Below are 21027 nucleotides of genomic sequence, written 5' to 3'. Positions count from 1 at the left end.
AGCCGACGCCGAGGATGACTCCATCGCCATGACAACTACCGGTGTGAGCACGAGGGGAAGAGTCTGGTAGGGTGGGGAGAGGAGGGAGAGGAGGGTGAGGAGGGAGAGGAGGATGAGGAGGATGCTGAGAGGGGAGGGAGGGGAGGAAGGTGAAGACAGACGATAGCTGTCAAACGGGACAGACTGTTACAAAAGTTTCATTTCCGCAAGGGGACTTCAAAATAAAAGAGCTGTAGCGAGTGTGTGGCGTTCACTGTCGTCGTAGTTGAAGTTGATTCAATTAATGTGCAAAAGAAAAGATAAAAGAAGATTTAAAAAGAACGGATGGATAATGGAGGTTTCCAAAATTTACTGATGCAATATTGACATTACAAAATCCCATTTCAGTTAACTTATATTAATAACAAATGTCGTTTACCTTTCTTTGGGCATGATTTGCATCAATGTATTATATTTGAGGCCACAAATGAAGTAGTGTAGAAGGTCATGGGTTCTTTACTGGTCAGAGGAGATGTTCTCAGTTCCAGTACAACAGGGAACTTATAAGATAGATAGATAGATAGATAGATAGATAGATAGATAGATAGATAGATAGATAGATAGATAGATAGATAGATAGATAGATAGATAGATAGATAGATAGATAGATAGATAGATAGATAGATAGATAGATAGATAGATAGATAGATAGATAGATAGATAGATAGATAGATAGATAGATAGATAATTTATTAACCCCTCAGAAGGGAATTTTTACATTACAGCAGCATATACATGGCAAAAATATTGAATATCATTTTTAAAAATGCACATTCTATACAATAAAAATAGAATAATATTAAATTAAATAAACTAAACAACAGTGCAATGAATTAAAACAAAACAAACAAACAAACTGCAGTGCAAGGGTGTCATTGTTGTGTGATGGATTTGGCGAGGGGTGAGTTATTGTACAGTCTGATAGCGGTGGGCAGGAATGATATTGGTCCTTGTGACTGTGGAGCTGGATGAGTCTATTGGAGAAAGTGCTCCGCTGTAGGTGTGCAGATTGTAAACAAATTAGGTGGTGGAGAGGGTGGACAGGATTATCCAATATGGATAATAGTTTGTTCAGCGTCCTCCTCTCCACCACCTTTTCCAGACTGTCCAGTTTGTAGCCGATGATGGAGCCGGCCTTCTTAACCAGTTTGTTAAGTCTGTTGGTGTCACCGGCTCCAATGCTGCCCCCCCAGCAGACCCCAGAGAAGTACAAAGCACTGGCCACAACAGACTGGTAGAACATCTCCAACATCTTGCTGCACACATTGAAGGATCAAAGTTTCCTCAAGAAAAAGAGTCGACTCATCACCTTCTTGTAGACAGCGTTGATGTTGGTCTTCCAGTTCAGTCTGTTGTCGATGAAGACACCAGGAACTCCTCCACCATGTCCACCTCCTCTCCCAGAATTCTCAGCGGTTGTGGAGCCGTCGTCTTCCTCCTGAAGTCGACCACCATCTCTCTGGTCTTGGCCACGTTCAGGAGCAGCTGATTTTCACCCGCCCACTCCACAAAGTCCTCCACTACTGCCCTGTACTTGTCCTCCCGTCCATCCCTTATACACCCAACCACTGCAGAGTCATCAGAGAACTTCTGCAGATGGCAGGACTCTGAGTTGTTCTGGAAGTCAGTTGTGTATAAGGTGAACAGGAAGGGAGACAGAACAGTTCCCTGAGGAGCTCCAGTACCACCGACCACCGTATCAGACAGCACACTGCCCAGACGGACAAACTGTGGTCTGCCTGTCAGGTAGTCAGTGATCCAGGAGACGGTGGACGTGTCTATTCCCCCTGCCCCCCATCACCCGCAGCTTCTCACTCAGTAGCAGTGGTTGGATGGTGTTAAATGCACTGGAGAAATCAAAGAAAGTGATTCTCAAAGAATCACCGGTTCCGTCCAGGTGAGACTGAGCTCGTTGCAGCAGGTAGACGATGGCGTCGTCCACTTCCACATGAGGCTGGTACGCAAATTGTAGAGAGTCCCGTGAGGATTTCACCTGCGGTCTGAGGTGGGCCAAGACCATGCGCTGTCTTCTTTTTACAAAAAGTGTAAGCTTCTAGAAACACTGCGTATATAAACACATTAATTCAGAGCATGCTGGAAAACTTGTCACACTATATTACAGTGCAGTTGAATTGAACACATGTTTTTGTTTTGCTACACCAGTGAGGGGAATTACAGTGCAATGATGTACTTTGCAACATTCAGGAACTAGCTATAGCTACTTTTCAATCTTGAAGCTGCATATTTAAAGAAAACAAAGCCTATTTTGACATATTTCTACCTTCTGCCTCACAGTTGCATTATCTTACAACACATGTATATCATAGAAAAAGCATAGCCTGTGTTAGATAGTGACAAACTAAGTTTGTTCAACAGTTTGTTTGTTCCATGTAGTATATTCTGGAACAACTCTTAGACCATATAAACATTGAATTTAGTAAAGAAAAAAAGAAAAACAAACATTGAAGCTTCAGCATTTCACTGTCTGTGCTAGTATTTCACTCCAAACCTGAATCAGACTGCTTGAGCATAACAATTAATGGTGGCATTTCAGGCGTTTTATGGAAAACTCCCTATAGTCGAGCAGGATTGATTAGTAAAGCAGGTTCGACTACTCCAAATGTCAATGTGAATGAAGTCAGCCTTATGCAGCGAATGCAGGGGGTTTATTAAAATAATTAGTAGAAAATTAAAAGAACACTTTCCTCAGACTTTAAATGTCTTTTTATACACACACTGAGGACCCGCTGATAAAGACAGAGGGAGAATGGGGATGAGCCTTTCAAATCGCCTCTTTCTTCTCAAGAGAAATGTTCCTCATTCAACTTTTCTCCTGGTTAACCTTGAGCCTGGCATATTTCCATGTGCAGCAGAGGGCCTCTCAGCATAAACTGTCCACACCACACTGAGAGGATGATAAGGAGGTCCGCAACAAATTCTGTTGGACTTTACACGTAAACCCGAACCTTTTGAATCTTCTGCACAATTTGCTTTAGTCATCACTGATTTAGCACATGGCAGGAGATGGCTGCCTGTAGGAGCACACCTTCTCAGATGTGTCATACTCACATTTTACAATTATACTGATGGTGAGGGAGTTGAATATTTATGAATGATTTACAGTAGTGATGTCATGTGCTTCTATTAGGTGCCAATTATATTTCCTAATCATATATAACCATTCCAGTCAGCTGTGTTTGCAATAGCCACAGTCAGAGAAGACAAAAACAAACTGTGTACAAATCCTACAGTAACAGTGTAAAGATACCTCCTGTGGCTCTTTTTGCTGCAGGTCTCTCTGACAGTGAGTCAGCACTTCATTCCACTGAGCACCTTCACCACAGCCATGCTTCCCTCTAGTGGTAAGACTGTATCTGAGGCTGCTATCTCCCCACAATGTTAGCAGATGATGTAACCTGCAGCACAGCTGAAAGATGATGGCTGACTCACCAGAATGTCCCGCGTCTGTTCTTTTAAAATGGGGAATCAAAACAAGGAAAACAAGCAAATGTTTAGTATAAATGAGAATCCAGAGGAATTCAAATAGGATTTCACTAACATGAAAACGTCCGAGTGCTTGACTTTGCAATTAATTTCCATTATTATATATATATTATATATCAGGGTCAGATTTGATGATTTGTTGTCAGTTTATTCAAGATAATTTGGAGCCATGGTCAAGATTACAGGATCAGTACCTGGTGAATGTAAACAGGGCTCTACCTCGCCATCTTCTGGACAGAAAATGTTAAAACACATTGTTGTCAAACTGATGATGACATGCAGCATCACTGTGACCCAGCAGGCTGATCACATTTCTCATTCTTACTCACTCTGAATTAATGAATCAAAAATCAAAGACTCTTTTGAACAACAACAACACATTAAGTGTGTATATGCGCTGAGAACAAACTACAACAATAAAAGGATAGAAATTGTGTCTGAACTGAATGTAGAATTGCATTGAAAGTCTTCAGGTGATCTGCAGCTCATGAATAGGTCTGAATATGAGCTGCTGCCTGAACTGAGCTGGCTGAACTGACCCTTTAAAACTCACTTTTGGTACCTCCTATTTACTGTTCTGTTATTGGTATACTTTTTTCGCAGCAGTTTGCAGGACGTGGAGTTGTACAGATCTATGGGCCTACCTATCCCAGTGGGAATGCGACTCAGCAAAACGTGATTTTTATTTCCTGTAGCGTCCACCTCATGCTGCAGACATTGATACAGAGACACCATGTCTCTGACTTCATGAGCTTTAAAAGAACCTTTCTGCTCAGGTAGCCGTGATGCCTGGTCCAGTTGTTGATGGTGTTTGATGGGAAGTGGCGACAGCTATTCTGAGCTCCAGACAGAGCCTGGGGAAAGAAATACACAGACAGCCGGGCTGACAGACGGTTGAAGCAGCAGTTTGGGTTTCAGTGCGGATTCTCCACAGGCTGTCTGGGTCACTGCAGACAGAGTGGTCACAAAAATCTGCCTCCCCTCTTTGTTTTGCATCTGGTATCCTCTGTCCTTTAACTTAGAACAGAAAGGAGGAGGAAACTACCAGAAGTGTAGAAGTCTCTCTCAAAGCAGAATCAGCAGTCCTGAGCTTTTGGCAAATATGCTGTCTATGGTAAATTGAATTTATTTCAATGTTCTGATTTAGGTCAAACATTCCAGTTCAGTAACATATTGAGAAAACATCAGTCTAATAGTAGCAATGGCATCTGATGAAACCCCTCAATAAAATCATCCAGCTGCACAGCTGCAGCGCCTGCTGTTCTAGTCCGAGCAGCATCACCTTCAAACAAGACAAATGTGTAATGGATTTTGTCACAGAGTGGATATTAACATATCTACAAGAATATTCCTTCCAAACCTATTTGGCTTACAACACCAAACAAAGCAGTATGTTCCTGGTGATTCATTGTCACACATTACATTATTTCCTAGTTTCTGATTTTTATTTTATTTAAAGGTTCCATATTGTAAAAATTCAGGTTTTCCATTTTGTTTTTGATTATAAAGCAGGTCCAGCTGTTATATAAATACTGTGAAAGTGTTAAAATGCTCAGTCCATAGAGAAAGACACACAAGCCCATATTCAGCAACTGCGCCATTTGGACTTCTGTAAGTTTGTGACATCACAAAGGTGCACTCATGTCATATGTCTGCCCTCAGCAAGGCCCACTGTCCAGCCTTTTATCTGAAAGAAAACACGTGGTGGTCCTCCCATCGCAGAGTTATAAAGCCACAAGCTGGAATAAAACCTGAGATCTGGCCTGGGCTGCATCGCTCAGAAAAGAGTCGGCCAATCAGACAAGTGGGTTGTTGATATCAATGTGCTTTAAAGACACGGACACAATACAGCATGATCTTGGTAGAGCTCCAGAGAGAAGCTGAAGAGATGTAAAACTCTATTGAGATGTTTTTTGGTATTTAAAACCACAAAAGTATTTTCTTATGGATATTACCACTGCAGATAAAATACCAGAAAAGTGTAAATTATGTGACTGATTATAAAGAATATTTAAAGCACTGCAAGGGAAGAAAAACAAGAAAAGATTAAAGGAACATGAAAAAATAACTACAATGTTGTCTAGGATTTTTTTTTCCCCCTGCTTTCCCATTCTATCATTTGTACGGGGTCTCTTCAGATTTCACTAGTTGGGAACCTTTGCTTTAGACCAGGGGTGTCAAACTCATTTTAGTTAAGGGGCCACATACTGCCCACTTTGATCTCAAGTGGTCCAGACCAGTAAAATCATAGCATAATAACAACAATATTTCTCTGTTTAAATCATTGGTGAAGGTTTTTGGATGATAAACCCTATTTTAAGGTCTTTCTACAATAAACTAGAAACATAAAGACCAAAAACTCAGACATCAGGCCACTGTTTATCTGCCCGGGCTCTCCTCTGCAGATTCCCTCGCAGCGAGCAGCTGCCTCCGGAGCAGACGTTGCATTTACGCTGTTTTTGAAGCAATTACTGGATCGATTAAAAAAATTCCAAAACGTTTGTATTCATAAACCTCCATATTCTCATAGAAATGCAATTTATGTCTTTCTGTAATTTTCACACTTAGCAAAGTCATCCAGCGGGCCGAGCTGGACCCCCTGGTGGGCCGGATCCGGCCCGCGGGCCGTATGTTTGGCACCCCTGCTTTAGACGGTGCAGGTTGGCAGGTGTAGAGCTGGTCTCATCAAACAGCTCCCAGTTGTGGAGAATCTGGTCAGTTTTATGATATTGTTCAAGTTAGATGGAAACTCTCTCCTCACAGTTTAAAGTACACAAAATAAATGTTTATAAAAATAGAATAATGGTCATAAAATGGACAAAATTGTGATTAAATACATCAATAGATTGAAAATGCCAAACAAGCGTTCATAAATGTAAAAATCTGCACATACAGATGTTTTGATAAAGTTATCAAAAACTATACAGATCATGAGAAAGTAAGGAAAACAATTACACCTTTAAATGAAAGCAAAGCATTTTATTAGATGCTGTATTCAACGTTTAAATACAAAAGGCACTGAATTTTGATCTCCCAATACAATGCATCCAGAAATGAGAGAATTAATACAAATCTTATCTCGTGTGAGAACATCACATAAATCATCTGAGTTTGCAATTATTATTCAGGAATGCTGACATACTTTACATCCAAACTGATGTTTTAAAACAGTACGTCGAATAAACACACTCATATGCATGCTTTTCAACATTAGCAAATATACACCAGTATGCAAATAATTTAGAGCTCGGTGATCGTTTTCTAGACGTACAAAGAAGAATTTAAAGAGCTGAAATTCTTCCAAGAAGTTCAACAATCTGTGAGACACCGGATCTGTTCTTAGGAAGGTAAGTTCTAGCAAATTCACACTGCTCTGGTAGAAATTACAAATCAGATACAGTCTAATCAGATATAGTCTAATCAGATACAGTCTAATCAGATACAATCTAATCAGATACAGTCTAATCAGATATAGTCTAATCAGATACAGTCTAATCAGATACAATCTAATCAGATACAGTCTAATCAGATATAGTCTAATCAGATACAGTCTAATCAGATACAATCTAATCAGATACAGTCTAATCAGATATAGTCTAATCAGATACAGTCTAATCAGATATAGTCTAATCAGATACAATCTAATCAGATACAGTCTAATCAGATACAATCTAATCAGATACAGTCTAATCAGATATAGTCTAATCAGATACAATCTAATCAGATACAGTCTAATCGCTGTGAATTCTGAGAAAACCTCCGAGATCATTTCTGATTGTTCCTGCTGATTCACATTTGCCAAATATACAGTTTTACTTCAAAATCTTTGTGACAAAGAAACTGCCTAACGTTCCTCCTCTATCAAATAATAGAAGTAAAATCAAAAGAACCGGCGCCAGATTGGACTGACTCAGCACAATAAAGTAAACCGTATGAATAGGTGTCCCTCTTCTTGAGAGATAATTAATTTATCATGAAAATGTTTCATTTTTAAAGACAGTACTGCTTTGATCTTCTTAGAAACATCCCTTTAGAAATGCAGTGTAAAGATTTAGTTGAAGCTGCTTCAAAAACCTTTTAACATCGCACCGAGAGAATTTCTGAAATCGCCAGTTTGATGGTTTAGCACAAAAATGGCCTAAAGTGAAATTATATTGGACTCTGTGTGGATGCGACATTTTACCATTAACTGAATTCCAAGAAGAGCAAAGTTTTTTCTCACTGACGTGACCTTAAATGACTATTTACAATAACGTCCAAAACTTTACTGCCAGACAGGTCATAATTAAGTACAGGATAGATTTTCTTTCTTTCTAAATGGACTGAAATTTGTGGCACAAACCGTTTTCCAACCAGGCTTCAACACCAAAAATAAATGTTTTTGAGATAATCAATGTCAATCAATGACAAACACTTCATCTTAAGTATGTTACAGGATCAGGAGCCACCATCAGTGTGGGCAAACACAGGCAGACCCCACCCGCAGGAATGCATGTGATCAGCATGCCACACACACACACACACACACACACACACACACACACACACACACACACACACACACACACACACACACACACACACACACACACACACACACTACACTGAGGAGCATGGCCAAAAAAAATTGCACACAAAATATACAAAGCAAAGACACGCTGCGATAGCAATCAGTCAACTTCATGTGTGCTTCACACCCCAGTTTACACTTGATGTGTGTCTTTCCCCTCCACTGCTTTTTACACCCGCACAGAGAGACAATGTCGCTCTGCAGGAGACACACTGAATGTGAAAAGCAAAAGGTAATACGGGGAGAATCACAATTGCACTGATAGTAAGGGTGAAAGGAGGGAGGCCAGGAACGAGCCTCACCTGGCTCAAGGTCTATACATTAGAAAGTCAGATTAGGATTTGCAGAAGTCCGGCCGCTGGCTCCAAAAGGCAGCAGCTGTTCCCAGAGGACCGATAACTCTCAGGAGGAATCACTGCTGGTTTAGTGTCCGCCAGTGAGTTCTCAGGGAACCTAAACTTCCTGATTTGTTCAGCTTCAGTTTACGTCATAATCTAGACCTGATAACGTACAGACCTTGACCTGTGGAAAGGAGCTCTGCTTAGCTTTAACCATTAGTTGTTTCCCTGGAAGGCTCCCTGCGCGGCGGAGGAGGCTGCTCCGGCCGCGGCTGTTTGGAAGGTTTTACTGGTGAAGACGCCCTGTGACAACTCCTGCTGGGCCTTCTGGAAACTGGCCCCGGTACGGCGGTACATGCTGTGCACCTGAGGAGGAATCATTTAGTTCAATTTACTGCTGAACAACAAGCAGCTGAAAACTGAACAGAGATGAAACCTTTACTATCCTTTGAAAAATCTACTACGACATACAAGTGGGGACGTCCTTTTGAATGATTAGTGACTCAAAAATGAATGTGATTGGTGCTAATACATTATTCTAAACTTCTTATTTCAACCTCCTCTAGGCTCTCATTTTAGTCACACTACATATTCTGTGGATGAATATTATGGTTCACTGCTTTGGTCCAGAATAATTATCTCTATTGAATGGCCATGTCATTTTGCAAAGACATAAATTTCCCTCTGAGGAATATTTGAAATAAGTCTTGCTACCAGTGGGTGAAAATGTAATTTGGCAATGACTCTGGTTTTCAACCAAACCATAGACTCTATGTATTAAAAATGGATGTAGCCTCAGTGAGGTCAACCATAAGTTTCCTGAAAAGTTTTTTTGAGGCTCAGTTCTCTGTGATTCTGGCCGTCACTATCTTAGCAATACCTGACTCATCCTTTCTACTGTTAAAAAAAAAAAATGGGCAAAGAGGTGGTGTGTGGATAAACTGATGTGGATCAAATGAAGCCTGATTGCTGAATGAACGGGGAAATTAGCTATTGAGACTTAAACTGTTTTTAATGCCAGGCAGTAGACATGTTTATTTCTGCTGTAAAGTTGGGCATTTTAACGTGGGGGTTTATAGGTATTGACTCGCTTTTCAATCCAGCCTCAAGTGGCCATTCGAGGAACTGCGGTTTTTGGCAGGTCCTCGTTGGCTTCATTTTGCAGCCCCTGAGCTTCACACTTTGATCAAACACACAAGTAATGACACTTCCATCACCTTTAGTCCACAAATTAAAGTCAAAAACAGTGAGAGAGGTTCTTACCATCTTGAGCAGGATGACAGACATCACGGCGCATATAGTGAAGAGGATGGCCACGATGATCATGATGGCTCCCACGGCCGTGTGTAAACTGATGGCGGTGAAGGCAGTGATCCAGCCACTGAAATCAACAAACATCACAGAGTTTTCGGTGATCTCATTAACAGTATTAGTTAAGCCGAAGGTCAACTTTAACACAATGAAACATTTGTATGCAGGCACATACAGTATACATGCATTCTGCTGGGTTACATTTAGGGAGAGAAGAAGAAAGTGGTGAAGAGGCAGCGCGAAAAGAATATTAAACATATTAAAAGTGGTATTAATTGTAATGTGAATGCATGACACAAATTTCAGTGGGTTTACCTTTTCATATTAATGAATCCTTAAAAGTACCTTTGCAATTTCAGAATATGTTGTTAAAACTGTGCTGAACTAATTTGCATTTCATCTTCACAGGATGACAGATGAAATGCAACTCTCAAAATAAGTACCTCCTCCACTGGGTATGTTTTTGCTATTATGCAAAGTGTCTTGATAACGTAAGTGAGAAAAGGGGGGATGGAGAGGCATGAATGAAAAGGCATTTGGACAAGGATCATTCTGCAAAGTGAAATTTTGAAATCAAAGGGCTTTTCTAAACTTCACCTTCAGTATATTTAAATAGCTCAGCACCCTTTGGAGTCTATGCACCCTCCACAGGTTAAAATGTAACTTCAGACACAACCTAGATCCCAGACATATAGATATGAGGTTTACTATCATAACCTGATTGATTTATTATTCTATTATTATCTTATTGCTTCTGTATGCTGCTGTAGCGAAAAAAAAATTCTCCTCGGGGATTAATAAAGTAACTACCTAACCTAACCTAACCTAACCTAACCTAACCTAACCTAACCTAACCTTGAGGTTGGGATATGCAAAAAGTAGAGCAACAACAGAATTGAGGTAATTAGTGATCAAAGTAGAAAATCATCTGGATGTTTACCAAGCCACATATTTATCTTCATTTACTTCATCTATTTATTTTTTTAATTTTTTTGGTGTCACTTTCAGACTTGTATTCTGTAGTTTTCAAAAGGTATTTAAGGTGGTAAAATAAACTAAAACATATCTAACAGACATTACAGCCCTTATTTGCTATTGTTTTTTTCATTTTCCTTTTTACTTGTAAAAACCTGTCCAATATGGACTTAACTTTACTGTAGTACAACTAACAATTATATTCATCTCAATATTAAAAGATAAAACTCAAAGGAGAAAAAAAATATAGACTAAAAAGTGAAGCAAACATACCTACCATAAATTGAACAAAATGTAAGTGGGAAAGGGAGAAGATTAGTATTTAAAAAGGTCACTACATGTTAGCTATAATAAGTGCCTCTGAACTGGTGTTTCACTTAACTTGCATGAGGTAAGAGAACAAAGAAAGTGCGCGTGTTAACAGGATGTAGCAGAGACAGAGAGCAGCAGAAACTTACAGCGTTACCAGCAGACAGGGAGGCTGAAGAATGGAAAGTGTCTGTCAGAAGAGATGAAAGAATGCAGAAAATGAGGAAGAGAGAAAAGAGAGAGGACGACAGCTCACTGCGCATAATTCAGATATTAAAGGCAAAGAACCAAAAATAGACGGATTACTTCTTTCAATAAATCTGAAGCATGTGAACATATCTTGAGTACGCCGATCAAACAGATTGCTTTATTATTTGTTTATGTGTTAGTAGGACGTGCATAAATTAGATCAGTGAACTCAAACTTTATGCGGCATGAGTGTAGTGTATAACTTTTATTTTGTAAAATAACACACAAGAGCGTGTGACTCACCTGTTTCCCCACTTGGGGATGCCCACAGCCTGGATGATAAAGATCACCGCTTGGCAGAAAAACACAAAGAAGAAGAAGAAGAAGCTGAAGGAGCTGTCCGTCCTAAACGAAGAGAAAACAAATCATGCAGTTAACTTTCACACTACTGACTCATCAATGGCTATATTTTTTTTAAATTACAACTTAAGACTATTGTGAAGAGTTACCATTTACTAAGTACATGTCATATATGTTTTAGTACTTTTAAGAAAACAACACAATTATTACATTACATTACATTTCATTATACAAAGGAACCCAGGTAACCTTTAAGCAGGTAAGGACCTCGCTCAGTGGTTAATGTGAAGGAGAACACTAAACAACAATGGTGCGCACCACTGTTGTTTAGTGTTCTCCTGGCAGGGTTGCAAGGAGAACATCCACTAATCTCCAAAAAAGAACTTCACTGCCTGTCTGCATTTTTCCAAATATCAGCAGAAGCCTATTGGAAAAAATGTTTTGTGGACAGTTGAGACCAAAATAGAACTTGTTGGTTTTAAATGAGAATTTTTTTTGGGGGGGGGATATAAGAAAACACTGCAATCCAACATAAGAACCTAATCCCATCTGTGAAACATGCTGGCGGTGGTATCATGGTTTGGGCCTTGTAATTATAGATAAAGAGTTGGCCCAGTAGTAGTGGGTGGTTATAACTTTATTTAAATAAGATTTTCCCCTACGGTTACCTAGCTTCAAAGTTAATCATGGCTCGGGAAAAATCCTATAGTTTCACCTTTGAATCCATTTCATTAGGTTTGTATCATTAGTGCACTTATAAGTGAATTAAAGAGGTGCCAGTTGCTAAGGCCACATGTACCACACATGTGAAGGGAGACTCACTTGAAGGCCTTGTAGACGGGCCGGTACCAGCAGAGGAAGGAGCAGGGAGCGAAGAGGATGAGCCAGAGGATGGAGAGACCAAAATCCACACCGTAGCTTGCATTAGTGATGAAGTAAGCCAGACACGCCAGCACGTTGAGGAACAGAGTCACACAGTTAACTGCAGGAAACAGCGGAGAGAGTCAGTGAGAACAAAAACAGGTTACAACATCAGCATCATCTTTATGCATGTAGCAAACAGAAACATTGTATCCGAGATGACTGCGTGGGGGAGTGTGTGTGTGTGTGTGTGGGGGGGGGGGGATTTGTGCTGCTATAAGTAGTACATATTAAACACAGTATCAACCAGAACAGGTTATTCAGGGGAATCAAACAACATTTTTATATTAATATTGATTTCAGAGCATCAAAAGACATTGCAAGATTTTTAGTTTGATTTGTGCAAATTTCTGTCTACACTGGTAAAAATAGCCCACACATTTCTCCTCGGTACAAAACGTGTATCACATTTCATTGTGGTATCACTTTTCTGTTGTGTTGACAATGTAATACACTCACGCATCCAGAGGTAGTACATCATTTTGCAGACTCTCTGGTACTCTGGCGGTATTTCATCTGAGAAGTCCTGATAAAAACACGGTTTGATGGGGAAGTTCTTGGGAAGTGGAGGCCAGTTGTTCTCTTTACCTGTCAAACGGAGAGACAAGAGAGACAACGTACAGCAGCGTTTCAAGCAGGCTGGATAATGACTAAATAGTGACTAAAACACTGCAACACAGCTGATGTGAGTGTCTGCATACATTCTCCTCCACCTAGTGGGGCACAAATCTGAGACGGGAATTATTTTTTTTTTTTTAACCTTTACATGTATCATTCTTTTACAAATCTTCAAAATAATGATCAATAACAAGTAACTGATGATGAACAAAGAAAAATCTCATATTTGAGGAGCTGTTGCCTGCAAATGTTTGAGTAAAAATCACGACCACGATTTGGCTTTCAGCGCACGTCAACATTACCTCAGCAAACACCCCAAAGCTGAAAGGTGATACGTCGAGTGTAGTAGTCCAGTAGTGCTACCAGAAGATTTTTATATTTATATATGTTAGAGTTAAACAGTCATTTATTCAATAGTTTTCTGGGTGTGCAGACCTAAGCATTTTTTCCCAGCCTGTGCGTAAGGATTTTACACGCAGCAAGTTTTATATTCCTCTTTGATACATAATGCACACACTGCACATTGTTTTCCCATCTCAGTAAGCTGTGCTGCCTCTGACACTGCTGCAGGGAGGAGGGGTTTTCATCTTTAATGACCTGTCGGGCCTCTCGTCTGAAGCTCCTGCTCTCTGCGGTCCAGCTCGGCAGCCTTTCTCTCCAGCTGCTCCTGCTGCCTCAGCAGGTTGGCCTGAGCTACAGCAGCAGTCGCCTGGAAAAAAAAAAAAAAAAAAGGAGGGTCAGAAACACTTTTCTCAACAAACACATTCGATGTACAATAATTTATCTGGGTAACATTAGTGCAGAGACTTTTCAGCAGCTGGCAGGGGTTTCACATAACATGCAAATGGCACAGATACAACAGGGTCTCACATTTGATGCAAAAACTTCACAATTAACTTCACATCATCCTGCATTTTACCTTTATCGTGAAAGGTAGCGGTGAGCCACTGTGAGCCGTTACAGAAGACATCAACAGCTATCCTGAGCACTACAAATGTTTTCATAAGTGTTCATAAAGCCCTTCTTGAATTTTTAGGGCCGTGTTACTATAAATCCATATTCATGATCACCATATCTGATGTCAGACTTAGGAGAAAAAGGAAGGACACAGATGCCGTGTCGTCCTATCAGTGAATATTTATGACAAGGAACCTCATTCAAATTGTGTGTAAACTGAGTAGATGTTTGTGTCGCCACCAAACGTCCTCAGGTAACACTCAGGCTATCTGAGGAGACAGGGTGGGAGACTGAGTGGATGGCGAGCTCTTTACTCACATCCACTCATTATAGATATTACATCTAGAAGTCTAACTGCGCATTCAGATGGCTGGAGTTGGGAATGTCCAGCTCCCCTATTATCACCTATTCACCTACTTGAGGTGAATAGGTGTATTCTCTCACTCTGAGGTTGGAACTTTCCCATGAACGACACTTTAAATTAGCAAATTGTTGGCTAAAAGTAACATTTGAATGATTTTATTCTGTGTGGCAGATGTCATGGGATCCTCTATTTTTATGTGTAAGATGAAAGTTACTAAGATAAATTGTGCCTTAAGTCTAATTTTGTCTTTCAGTTTGTGAGATGTCACATTTGAGGTCGACTTTTGGGATCTTTGATTTTGGTGCCCCCAATGATTTTAGGCAAAATGGGACTGGGAGATTTCTTTTGACGGGAACCTTGCAGGAGGAATGAACTCCACACCACCTCTTTATTTTATGTACATCTGCATGACTTGTGCTCTCTGTGGTCACCAGGTGTTACTGTCAGCAGTGAAACAATAGTGAATGGCTTTGGTGCCAATATCTATCTGTGGCTCCCCCCCCCCACACACACACACAATGTATCATAAATTATAGGAAGGGAAATCATTAGAAAAACAAATTGGCAATTCTGAGCATGTCTCCTACCGTTGTAACTGTAATAAAACAACTGCATTAAGTGAAGGTAGAAGCATATTTGTTTTCAATAAAATGCCTTGGAACATTTCAACTAAGACAAAGACAATACAGAAAATGGGATATGACTTAAAACCATAAGTTCACATGATAGGAATCTGCAAAGAACATTGTTCATATGACGAAAAAGAACTTAATCATCTGAAAAGTTTCATGATGAAAAGTTTCCCACCCTGACATCCATATGGACATCTGACTAATTGTAGGCTCTGCACTGTTGATCGTGACGTCATTGGTTTCTGTAAGTCCATTGTGTTTTGTGTTTATTTTGTTCTGGCTGGAAAACTGAAACATGCAGCTGCTCAAACTATGAGAACAATAACAGAGTGTAAAGAAAATACAAATGATACACGTCAGGAGGAAGAGGACAAGGGGAAGTCCTCGACCTCATTGTACTTCAACGTGATATTTTTCTGCTGCAGATAAGTGGAGGGTGTGGCATAGACAGTCTGTGATCTCACCTGTGGACTGGGCTCTGTAGACGGCTGTAGCACAGCGGGCTGGTAGGGAGAGGTGGAGGCTGGGGTGGTGTGAGCGGAGAGGGCATCCTGGAAGACAACAATTAGGAAACAAATGACGCACATGCAATGATGACATAGCAAGGCTCGTAAAAGAGAAACAAGAAAAGGAAGGAGGATGAAGACGAGAGGAAACAGACAGAAAGGCAACATAAGAGGGAGCAGGCAGAGAGGAAGAACAAAGAAAGAAAAATCAACAATTAAAAGAAGGTGATTAATAATTAAGCTAAAAAGGAAGAGAAGCTAGAAGAGGTCAAGACCTAGCATATGGCTGGGATTGTGTGTAAGGATGCTCGAGGGCTTGTCTGTGCATCAGACTGGGAGAAGCAGCGGCGGTAATGCGGTCCCTGTACTGAACTGTATTGGTGAAGAGGGGAGCTGAACAGTAAGATATAGCTCTCTGTTTAGGTCGGCCGACATCCCTGCCCTCACCTCATGAAATCGAGGATACAAGCAGCTGAAATAAGCTTTCTGTGCAGGGTGGCAAGTCTCTCTATGCGACAGTGAGAAGTAGGGCTGTGACGATATCCACATGACCGCAACACCACGGTCATGTGACGCCTGCTGCGGAGTTGAGCTAATTACCATCGTCACCGTACCGTCACAGCCCGAGTAAACGTTCAGGAGCCATCCGGGATGAACTAAGAGCAGAGCTGTTACTTCTCTGCATTGAGAGGAGCTAGTTCAGCTCGATCAGGCACCGGATTGAGTCCCCCGGATGAGCTTCTCATTTCAAACAGTCACAACAACTCGCAGCATTCGTTCAACCAGCGGTGTCACTTCGATCACTCACTGACATTCACGTTTATCGGGCTGTTGCAGTGCAGTCAAAAAAAGAAGAGAGACATTTATTAACGAAGGTTGAAGGCTGATGAGAAGAAAGAGGCTAATAATAGAAGGCCAATCAAGACATGACAACTGAGAAGAAGAACAAAGAAGAATATGAGTCAAAAAAAGACAAGTGCAAGAAAGGATGAAAGAGAAGACTAATCTTCTTCATTCACTTTTAAAGGCGCGAAGAGGTCTGAAAATCATAAAACAAGAAGACAATTGACGCCGGTTTCTGATGTCATACTTCGGAATGAGCAGAGAAAGAGCTGTACTGGTCAGCTGGTTCTGTGCTGGAGTTGGTGACCTGAGTGACAGAAGGATCCTGAAAACAACAAAACATGTGTCACTCGTCATTATCAATAATCACAATACAACAAGCAACAAATATATCACGACAAGTTGCTTCGACTTTAAATAAATTCGGACTCTTATCATTAATATGATTTCTGTATTTCTTGCGTTTTGAACAGAATAAGCTCAGGGCAGCTGGAACAAGTGAAGGTGCTCAAAAACACAAATATAAGAGAGACTGGGTTCAAACTTTATGTGTGGACTTCCTTTTACCATGTTTAGTAAGCTGTTAGCAACAGACCAGTGCAATAATAGAGCACAACTTAATAGCATTTTAAATGGTTAAAATTGTACAGTAAGATGCGCAAATTATTTTAGAGGTTCTCTACTTGACCTCTGAAAATAAAGAAAGAAGTATTTACTGCTGCCTATCTTATCTCCTGAAGAACTCTCCCTTAGAAGTTTCTTTTATTAACTTGCTGAGACGCTGAAATCTGGCACAGTGCTTTGATCAAGTCATAAAGTAGGTTAACATCCAGCTATTGTTGCTGTAACCTCGAAAGGGTCTGATGAATCATTACCTTAGAAAAAAAATATTGGTGAACATTAAATGACTTTAGTGTTTGGTCAAAGAGCTCACGATTAGTTTAACTGTTCTCTCTGATATGACAGGCCATGCTGAGTGGGAATTCTTGACAAAAGTAAGGCAAAGCCTTGTTCAGAAGAATTCAATGAATATTCCAAACATTTTCATTTTGACCAGAAGAAAAAACAAATGTATGCTATCATTTCATTTTTCCAATTGAAAAAGAAAACACGTTTCTGATTGCTACTACTGTCTCTATTTTTATGCCTTTCCTATGATTTCCACAGCATTTTGGAAAACTCCAAGATTAAAAAAAACATGTAAAGTCTGATCGAGACTCAATAGGCTCTGATACTTTGTAAGAACATGTAAGATGTTTCTCGAACATTCTGAGATACATATAAACAAACATCCCATGATAGTCGACACACGTCATATCTAAGGGGCTGTGCTTATCTTTACATACGTTCACAAATATTTAGAATACTGGACTCTTCCAATGTTATATATATATATATATATATACACATATATACATACTGTATAAAACATTTTTTTGCAATGAAACCTTAAACGAAGTTATCGAACGGTTTTGGCAGAAAAATATGTTAGAAGCAGGATTAATATCAGTCGATAAATAAGTTGGGGCATATTTTTATGGCTAACATTTAATTAATAATGCTGGAGTATAATAGAGTCTCAGAGCAATGCTGAATCTGCCATGTATGCAAAATAGATCTTGGGTATTGAAGGACTTAAGTTTGACTATATATATATATATATATATATATATATATGCAATAAAAATAAACACATTTAAACAGTAAGCAATATCACGACACACTAACAACAGCCAGCATCGTTTCTCGTATCTGTGACGAATCAATTTCACCTGTAAATTGCGGACAGAACGATTATCTCACATGATAACACATTACGTCACTCACTGCCCATGTGATTCGAAGTTTGAGCTCACTGTGACTTATCTGCTCTTGACACACCTGTAAACGCTCCCAGCAAGAAACAGAGCAACGTTTAAACAGTTTAACTTCCTAAAACTTGGCATTTAAAAAAAAAAAAAAAAAAAAAAAAAAATTGGGGGGGGGGTGGGGGGGGGGAGTTGAATTCAAATATACAGTTAAACTAAATGAACCTAGAAACTTTACAAATGCACTCATGAACTTGAATGATGTCTCTGTGTCTCATGGTGATATTCAAAGCCTGACATGCAAAACACATCTACCTTTTGGAAAAGCAGAAAACATATCCTGCTTAATAACAACTGGGTGATTGCTTGTGCCCTTTAATGACGCAACACACACAGCAGTGAATGAAAAAACTGATGACAATAACCACTGAAATCAGGACTAATCTGGGACAAGCCAAAGACAAGAAGTCACCACCTTCAAAACAACAGCGAAGGAGTGTGGAGAAGCACCTCTCCATTGATAAGAATGTAAAAATGATGAACTCTGATATAAAAGCACGTAAAAATGAATTTGTGATGGAATCGTCCTGCCGTAAACGTCTCTGCACCAGGAAACAGGACATGCTGCGATGTCTGTTGACTGTCTAGGTGTGGCTGTTGTACCAATTTCACAAGTGCTGTTCAATTTTGCTACTAAATAGACTTGAGTCACTCTTCACACTGCGTACCACAGCTCTACGGTGCCATACGCTCAGGACTGCATGGTCACAAAAGCCCACTATAGAAAAAAGGAACAACATGTTCAACTTCATGGTCACTAATGGCGCACATTTTCAATTCAATTTTTTTCCCCAGGATAAAAAGAATAAATTCATTTAAAGGTTGGCAACTTTCATGTAGCCACAGACGACAGGCTTGTATGAATATAGCAGCTTGGCAGTGAAGCTATCTGTACTACGGCAAAAACAACATGCACCAGCTGCTACTGGGATATTTATTCAGCCACTTCCACACCCGTCAAACAAACAGTGCTCTCCACTGATGATGTTATAATAAAGTGTTACTCTGTACTACTATAAAAAAAAAAAGTATCTGTGTTATGTGACATCACTGGAATCATGAAGAACAGTTTTCCTAAATATGATTTGGAGCGTTATATAAAAAAAAAAATAGAATCACCATGTAATATATTTAACTGTATGTTTAACTCTGAATTACTTATTTACCCTTACTTCTTATTTATCTTATCTATTCATATTTCACGCTGCAACCCTTCCCTGCATTACTGAGGAAGGTCCCTGTTATACTTCTAACACTCCAATCAAACCACAGTCATGACAAGATTAGCCGGCAAACTTTAAACTTTATCCGCTTCATGCTCCATAATAAGGAAAGATGGAGAACATACAGCTTCATGACTACAGCAGAAAAGTAGGCCAACATGCCTATGACTTTGTAGATAATGAGAAAAAAAATGTGGCGCATATCCTTGAAAATGAATACACAGAGCGAATCAGGACATTACACGGTTATTTCTACCAGACAAAAGTGAAAACAAGTAGACTATACCTCTTATGTGTATCTTCCTGCAAACTCAAACTTTGTAGAGCTGGAATATCAAAAATCTTTATAGGAGTGCCACGTTACAAAACATAAGCAAAAATGAAACTAAATGCAATTTATAGAGTCCGTTATGACATGTGTGATTACTAATTCATCCCATTTTCTTTCTTTCTTTTAAACTTAAACAAGTCTAATTGTAAACAAAGGGGGGCCACTTGTTTGTGGATGAAAGCTATCCGAATTCAATAAATTCATATGACACCAACACAATGAAGTTATAGAGCTTTTGATAGAATGAATAGACTTCTAGGACATCCTGTGAGCAAACCAATGTAGGTGACAGGACTCCAAAATGACAGCAAATCACCTCAACGGAATTATATTTAAAGTAAGTATTAAAGTATTAAAATTCTTATTAAATTAATAAGAATTACGTTTAAAGTAAGTAGTAACGATGGTAACGGGGCTAGAAAAGATTTGACACACATTCCCCTTTGGCTACAGTTTAACTTCCTGCAACTGACCTCATAGGATACTCCGCCTTCTTTCGCAGCAGAGCTCACTGATTGGTTAAAAGCCTGCCAATCATGACGTTTTAGCCAAATGGTCCCTCCCCCGACATCCACCCATCTAGTTTCCTGGCGTGCCAGCTACCTTTTAACGAATGTCAGCAACCAGCTTTGACTGCGCCTTACCGTCTATTCAACTAAAACCAAACACTTACATTGAAAGGATTGTCGCTAGCAGGCTGCGCGAACGGGTTGTCATCAAATCCCGACATTTTGGAAGGGCCGCGAGGTGTTTTATCCTCTCTAAAAGTGGAGTTCACGACAAACTCTTCTCTGTCGCTCCAGTTGCCTGTCCGACCAACTTCCTCGAATGAAGTTTAACGCGCAGGCGCACTAAGCCAGTTGACAGACGCAGCGAAGCGCGTCACCCACAACTCCTCTCGGGAGGCGCTTTACGAATATTCATGCAAATCAATTTGGTCTCATAATAACGTATAAATACTTTGTGAGCAACAAACACGGGGGTGTGTATTTTAAACATTGTACATTTAACTTAAAAAGTACTGGACATTTCTGAATCTTATGAAAAAAAAATACTTAAAAGCCAAGTTTTACATAAATTAAAATGGTCTCGGAGAAAAGTTAATAAAGACTTTACTTTGAAGCCCGTTAAGTACAAACAAAGCAGTTATCCCTTATTACTGTCATTAT

The 21027-nt window shown here is 39.8% G+C and overlaps 1 protein-coding gene across 1 annotated transcript; it reads right to left on the bottom strand.

Moving 5' to 3' along the window:
* Positions 1 to 7252: 7252 nt before the first annotated feature.
* Positions 7253 to 20672, bottom strand: scamp2 (secretory carrier membrane protein 2). Its single transcript, XM_069695412.1, has 9 exons — positions 20532 to 20672; positions 16684 to 16761; positions 15552 to 15638; positions 13732 to 13843; positions 12976 to 13104; positions 12418 to 12577; positions 11539 to 11640; positions 9715 to 9832; positions 7253 to 8817 (listed from the first exon to the last, which is right to left on the bottom strand). Exons 1-9 carry the CDS (start codon positions 20586 to 20588, stop codon positions 8668 to 8670), a joined length of 993 nt encoding a protein of 330 aa, XP_069551513.1. The 5' UTR covers positions 20589 to 20672; the 3' UTR covers positions 7253 to 8667.
* Between the last annotated feature and the right edge of the window lie 355 nt (positions 20673 to 21027).

This window comes from Brachyistius frenatus, unplaced genomic scaffold (genome assembly GCF_029030835.1).
Source record: "Brachyistius frenatus isolate BFR_SWC_R1_liver_20210118 unplaced genomic scaffold, ASM2903083v1 Contig_19, whole genome shotgun sequence".
Lineage (NCBI taxonomy): Eukaryota > Metazoa > Chordata > Actinopteri > Embiotocidae > Brachyistius > Brachyistius frenatus.
The sequence above is the reverse complement of the archived record's forward strand: the minus strand, read 5'-3'. Positions and strand labels throughout refer to the sequence as shown.